The sequence below is a fragment of the Lycium barbarum genome, chromosome 8 (genome assembly GCF_019175385.1).
Source record: "Lycium barbarum isolate Lr01 chromosome 8, ASM1917538v2, whole genome shotgun sequence".
Classification (NCBI taxonomy): domain Eukaryota; kingdom Viridiplantae; phylum Streptophyta; class Magnoliopsida; order Solanales; family Solanaceae; genus Lycium; species Lycium barbarum.
Window position 1 is genome coordinate 16,554,860 of NC_083344.1, and position 7,130 is coordinate 16,561,989.

At 30.4% G+C, this 7,130-nt stretch overlaps 1 protein-coding gene across 1 annotated transcript; it reads right to left on the reverse strand.

The window, feature by feature from the left end:
* Nucleotides 1–249: 249 nt before the first annotated feature.
* Nucleotides 250–3,834, reverse strand: LOC132605990 (high affinity nitrate transporter 2.4-like). The gene is made up of 5 exons (XM_060319288.1): nucleotides 3,120–3,834; nucleotides 2,611–2,964; nucleotides 2,368–2,483; nucleotides 903–1,228; nucleotides 250–768 (listed from the first exon to the last, which is right to left on the reverse strand). Exons 1-5 carry the CDS (start codon nucleotides 3,582–3,584, stop codon nucleotides 425–427), a joined length of 1,605 nt encoding a protein of 534 aa, XP_060175271.1. The 5' UTR covers nucleotides 3,585–3,834; the 3' UTR covers nucleotides 250–424.
* Nucleotides 3,835–7,130: the final 3,296 nt, after the last annotated feature.

Genomic DNA, 7,130 nt, shown 5'->3' on the forward strand with positions numbered 1-7,130 from the left:
TTGTAGATTCATTTTTTTAAACTGATAAAAGAACTGTAAAGTCTGATTCTTATATTTTGGTTCAGAGTCTTGGAAATATGATTTTATTATAATTACTAAAGAATGATACTTTTCTCTTTCCGAAATAGTTCAATTTTATAATCCACATTTTACCTTTAATCACGTGATAAATGGAACAAAAAGAGTAACTGTTGTGAGAAGTACTAGTGCAAGAACAAGTTTAGAATAGAAATTAAAAAGACAAAAACGTTTTATTTACTATATTTACTGACAAAAAAAGGATAGATGAGAAAGTGCTTATCATCAGTGTATGAACTACAATAGATTCATGATTGCATGCTACGCTGAGCTCATATAATATGCAACCAATCATAATTCAGTATTATATCAAACACGTTATTTATATATTTTTCTTAATATTTCATCAAACATGTACTGGTGTAGAATTTGGTGGGGTAATAGCCGAGGAAATTATGTGTTTTCTTCCACGTTCAGATCTGCTATTCTCTGCAAATTTAATGCTTCCATGGTGAAGACCTTTTTGTTTCTCTTCCTCAGTCCATTCTGAACAGTAATATTGCTCTTCGTTATATTTTTCGTCTTTCGACGCTGGAAGAAACATGCTTCCCCACTGTGGGAAATGAATTAAAGCAATAGGGACAGTACAAGCTACAGCCACGAACCCCATCCACGTCAACCCCATAGATGTAGAAAATGTTGTACTAGAGAAGAAAATCAACTGTGTTAAACCGCCTCCAAAGTTGCCTCCTGTTATGGAATCGAAGAAATTAATTAGGAGACGATTCTGAGGGAGAGGGGAAAGTTGCCCCATAAATATTCTAATAATAAGCAAATATTCTGTCACTATGTAAATCATAAAGTAGAAGAAAAGTAAATTTTACCTGCACCAGTTAGGCCAGAGATGAGGCCTAACGATCTTCGGGAAACGAAAGGGATGACACCATAAGTGGCCCCGCATGCAGCTTGAGCTCCAATAGAGAACAAAATCATGGCTAATATGGCTATGGGAAGTGTATCTGCTCTTCCAAGCCAAACACAAAAAACTCCTCCTAATGTTTGAAGAATCCAAAGGATCCAAAGCCTTCCTCTCATTCCAAATTTTCTTGCAGCTAAATCAGAAGCATATCCACCAAAAGGACGAGCCACAAAGTTTACCATTCCATATACTCCAGCTATAACTCCTGCTGTGTGAAGCTTTAGACTGAACCTGGTAAAATGCATTTTGAATGATGAGTTAATTGCTTATATGTATTACTCCCTCTGTCACGATTTATGTGAAACAATTGAGATTTTAAGAGATAAGCTTTTTAATTTTGATCATATATTTGGATTTGGACCTTTTAACTTTTTGAAATAATATTTATATATTTGGAGACGGTGTAAAAAGTAGTATAAATTACAATAACTGACAATTTAAAACAGGAAAAAATCACCTATAACCCCCAAGATTTTCTATCCTATTTTTTAGCTTAAAAAATTTATCTTCTGGATCAATGTATCAAACATAACATACATCTAAAAAGAAGGGATAATTGTATTTTTTAAAAATTAAATGTACAATTTACATCTCCATAGAGGTAGTCAGCTGAAGAAGTTCAACATATCCAAGACAAAAGAAAGTAAAATATTATATTGAACATATATAAAATTTATACCAATAATAATAAATTTTATAACATAAATATTCCATGAATATGTATGTGTAAAATTTATATACATATTTTATATAAAAATATACTACAAATATTTAATAAATTCATGTTTATATAACATATATACAAGAGTTAAAACAAATTTATACTAAAAATATAAAATGAATCATTATTTATTCTAGAAATATATATGCATTATTTTCAATATAATATTTTATACGAAAATATACTACAGATATATAATAAATTCATATTTATATAGCATGTATACAAGAATTAAAACAAATTTATACTAATAACATAACACGAATCATTATTTATTCTAGAAATGTATCATGAATATTGTTATCTTCGACTAAAATCACCATCACTTTTAATCCTAAAGCATATGGAGTTAGTGGGTTTGAGGGGGAGAGAATAGAGATAGAAGAGACAGAACGTGAATTTGAAGGCTAGACGCGGCTGAATTTTACAGTTATAGTGATGAGAGAGAAAGCATAATGGAGTAGATATATTTAAGGACAAAATTAATCCCTTAATTTATGGTGTTATTTTTGAAAAACTTTAAAAGTTGTGTTATTTGTGTGTCTAACTTTAAAAGCTTGACCTACTGTGTAATTTTCCCTTTAAAAGATTTCATAAGGATCTAAAAATACTAAATATCTTAAAAGAATTCGGTGAGTAGAGAACATACTTGTCATAAAAATACTCCGTCATTATATTGTTCATGCAGAGCTGAACTCCCATGGAAAACCCGTATACGAGAAAAAACACCCACGTCTTGTAATTTGTCACTGCAAACCAAAATACCTAACAAACGAAATAAAATATAAAAATAAATCAGTTTAGGCTGGTATTTAGGTATTCTCCCATAATTAATTCCTCTCTTTATGTTTGTTCATTTATCTCTTTGGGTAGCTATGAATACACAACTAACCTTTGAAAATTTATCTTTGTGTACATCACCGCTCTTTTGTAAGTCACAAAGATTACCATCAGGCAAATCTTGGCCAAGAATCAAGACCATTACACCAACAATTATATGAAGCCAACCAGGGATGAAAAATGCCAGTCTCCAAGCAGTGAAAGGAGTAGCTCCAGTTAGTTGAATTATGTGAAAAAGGAAAGGCATAAGGAGTTGTGTGACACCACCTCCCATGTCTCCCCATCCTGCAGCAACACCATTAACAAGCCCAATTATCTGCCCATTAAACATCGTACTCGTCCAATATTGGCATGACACGAATGTTGCCAATGAAACTCCAATCATGAACCGAACCGCTATATATCCCTGTCCAGGCATAATATAATTAAAAAATATATCTTTGTAATATGTTAACCATTTAAATAAGATGGTTACACACTTTAGATAAGTATGCCACTCTCATCGAACAAATTAAGCAATTAAGTGAAATGGTGACACACTTAATTAAACAATATGCATACCTGTGGTGTTGAGACAAAAGCAACAGAGAAAACAACGGGAGCTGTTAACAGGTTAACAAAGGCACATCCATATCTTGGACCAATTAAGTCACAAAGTACACCCATAACAAGCCTGGAGAAAATGCTGCCAGAAACAGAAGCAACACCAGCATTGCCAATATCTGATCTTGTTAAATCAAGATTGTCTCGAATGATCGGAACGAGTGGAGCCGCAGCAAAAGTGGAAATCAAGCAAGTGAAGAAGGAAATCCATGCAAGATGAAAAGATCTCATATGGGGTTGTGCAAATGAGAATATTTTCAGGGTTTTTGCTTTGTGTTCCGAATCAACTGGCAAAGAGAATTTGGTAGCTGTAGTATCATTGTTATTGTTATTATCAGAGGATACTGAAAAGGTAAATGTTTGTTCTCTGCCAGTTAATCCATGCACTGATGTGCCAACGGGGCCTAATTCGGCATTTGCCATTTCTCACTACAAATTTCAAAAGAAGTTTGTAGAGAAAGAAGCTAATTAAGCAGAAATTTGTAATGTAATGTAGTGTGTGGTTAATGGAAGTGAAGGCGGGGCAGATATTTATAGTGTTAGAGCGTTGACATTGTAAAAGCTCACAGATTGTTGGCATGCCATCACCTGCTTTTTTCTTCTTTTTTTTTGTGTGTATTTTACGTGTTAGATTGTTAACGTGTCATAATATCTAGAGGAAGTTTCATTGAAAGTTCGTAGCATAACAATTAGGCACCAGTATATTCCTTATTTTATAAAGCTAAATGCCACTATTAATTTGGTTTACTTGCCAAAATGGTGTCTACTTTGTTAATAAATAATAATCATTCCAGTCGGACAAATAATCCCTCCATTAATTATCCATTTTATGAAATAATTATCTATCCATAATTACTAATTTACGAGATGAAGTAATACAAAGTTATTATTTACAACATCTTCTACGGACATATTTCATAAAATCGATAACATGATGTACTAGCTAGTATGAAATATTATTTAGAAGACCAGCGGGTTTTTCTTTGTCAAAATAAAAGGTTTAATTACTAATTTCGAATAAATTTATATATAGGTTCAAATTTTGTGGTTCGTTCTTTTCTAAAAGAAATGCTCCAAATTCTTTTACCAAGATCAACTTGATTTTGGTTCTTTTGACCTTCGTAAATCAGTTACAGTCATTCTTTAGGGGACAAATACGAAAAAGAGAACCAATGCACTTAACTGTTGTGGGAGAAGATTTCTGTCAAGTCCTTAAAATACTAAAGCATTTTTTCTTTGTAGGCCTACACTTATTAGATTCACTTTTTCCGATAAGTGAATCTAATATTCCTCTCCAACTTTTAATATTGGATTATCGGATATACATATATATAACCCTTTAGTGAGGAAGGAAAAAGGGAAAAGAGTAAGAGTCAAAGAGTTTGGTCTGGTGTTTAAATAAATTACATTACTTGATTAAGTGAAAAAGCCTAAGGCAAAATACACATTAATTAATAATTATCATATCTATTTCTATCTTTATTATTTTAAAAGCATGAATATAAATATTGATTGACCAAAATACCCTTCAAATATTGACCGACTTTATACCCGTTAATGAGTTGTAATCCTATTTCTTCTTGAACATGAATCTTAAACCTAAAAGAATGACTATTAATTCTAAGTTCAACTTTTTAGCTATTTTGACTTTCTTTATAAGTCATTATACAAATATTACATGAAAAAGAAATCTTTGAACCACCTTTTATATAGAGTTCCATTGGCACATTTACCGTTGCCGCAAGAACATGTTAAAGTTCATATTAGGTTACAATTTAACTATAGAGATGAGTTCTAAACACCCATAATGTTTTTGGTGTTTTATCATAATTTGCTGCTATTGAGTATGATTGGATTTATTCGCAAGGATTTTAATTGTTAGTTAATATGCATATTTCCTTTAGGTTACAATCTAATTACCCATTCTGATGCTTAAAAAATGTGTTTCTTTTATTAATGTTACTAGTGAATGTGTCGCGCTTCGCGCAGTTATTAAAGAAAAATCAAAATATGACTAAATAAGATCAATTTTTAATCATCGCTTAATTTTATGTTTTCTCTATTCTTCTAACACAATTATTGTTCTAGTAATATTTTTAAAATTGACGTGAAATGGAACTCTACTAAAAAAAATCAATATCGAATAAATCTCCTTAATTTTAACCTTCCCATCTCATATTTCGAAGAATCATGTACTTTTAACATCTCCATCTTAATTGTTTTATTAATATTTTTAGTAAATATTTTAAGAATAAGAAAAAAAAAATCTCATTACCTTTTGGCATTTTTGAGATCTCCATATTTCCTTTTTGTCATTTTTCTTGATTATTTGTCCTTTTCTCTTATCTTTTTTTCTTATTGTTTTTTCATGTTAATAATTTTCAATCATGTAATATTACCCTTCTTTATATTCATCCCGACATGATTTCACAGATCTCCCATTCACTCGTCGTCCTTTTCACTTCTTGTTTTTGCTTATCAATTCTTCCAGTGAATCATCAACTATTATTATCATTTATTAAAATAAAATCAAGTGAATTCACCTTTCTTTTTCTACCAATTTAATGGAAACTCCCAAAAAAAAAAAAAAAAAACTTCTTGATGATTTTTTCCTTACATCTTTCATAATTTATCTTTAACAATCCAAAAATAATCTTGGTTATATTTGGTTATCTTCCTCTTCTATCTTTCATGTCTTTTCGAAATTTATAAAGATCCCGTGCCGATAAAGGGCATTAATGAAAGTACTCCAATGTTTCTCGAGAAGTATTTTTTGTGATTTTTTTTTTTAATTAATGATCTTGCTCTTGTAAATTCATCCGGCCTTTTTCAAATCTGTCTTGTTCTTTATATCTTTTGTTTTGTATCCTTCTTGCAAATATAAGAAATTACACAAAGTAGCCTTGTAAATTTAGAGAGTTTATAACTTCAATATTCTATCATCCTCCTCATTCATCAAATAAAAATAGTTCTGAAACATTTGTTGTGGTTCGAGCGACATCAATTACAATTCTAGATTTAATTACTATTTTCATACAAACATATTATAGCCTCTTTTTATTTTTAAAGGCTTTATAATCTAACATTTGTCTTAAAATTATGCATCTATTAATTCTTCTTTCAGATATAATTTAGGTGTTTAACAAAATATATTATAAATTGTAATAGTAATAAGCATTTTTCTTTTCTTCTTTCCTTTCCTTTCTCACATTCTCTCCCCTTAGATTTTCCTTTCACTTCTTACTGATCTAATAAAACTTTTCAAGAATCACTTTATATCTTCACTGATTCTTCATTGCTCATTTATTAACACATATTTGCTTGTTTAAACTAAGAAAAAAAACTTTTAATATCAATATCAAAAATTCATTCCTCGATAAATGACGAAAAAAGTATAGAAGAACAAAAATTTCTTTCTTGAGGAGGAAAGTGAGTAGAGAAAGACAAACAATTTTACTAAATCACTTTTATCTAACCCAACATCTATGCATCTTGTCAAGGAATAATCTCCAAGGTTTCAGACCAACAGACGGTTGTAATGATCTTGGAAAATCTAAGAAAATTGAGGACTTTCATTAACAATAAAAACTTGAGGACGTCAATTTTGCATGTCAATAGATAATATTTTTATGAATCAAATTGTATTATAAAAACTACAGACTAATTTTACATTCTCGTGTTCTATTAATAGGCTTATTAAAAGTTGATCCACATGCCTGCAGAAGGATATATACATACTTTCTTAAGCAACACCCACATAAATGTTGGCTTCCTTCTCCGGTCTACTTCCACGTTCGAAAACACCTTGGCCTCAAGACACAAAAATTTAATGTTACCAATAAAGAAAATAAAACAGAAGAAAGAAATAAACAAAGCAATGAAATTTTTTAGGAAGGGGAAAGATGATCTATATTGCAACACAACATAATCAAATTAATTTAAAAATGAAGAGAAAAAAATTAAAGACAA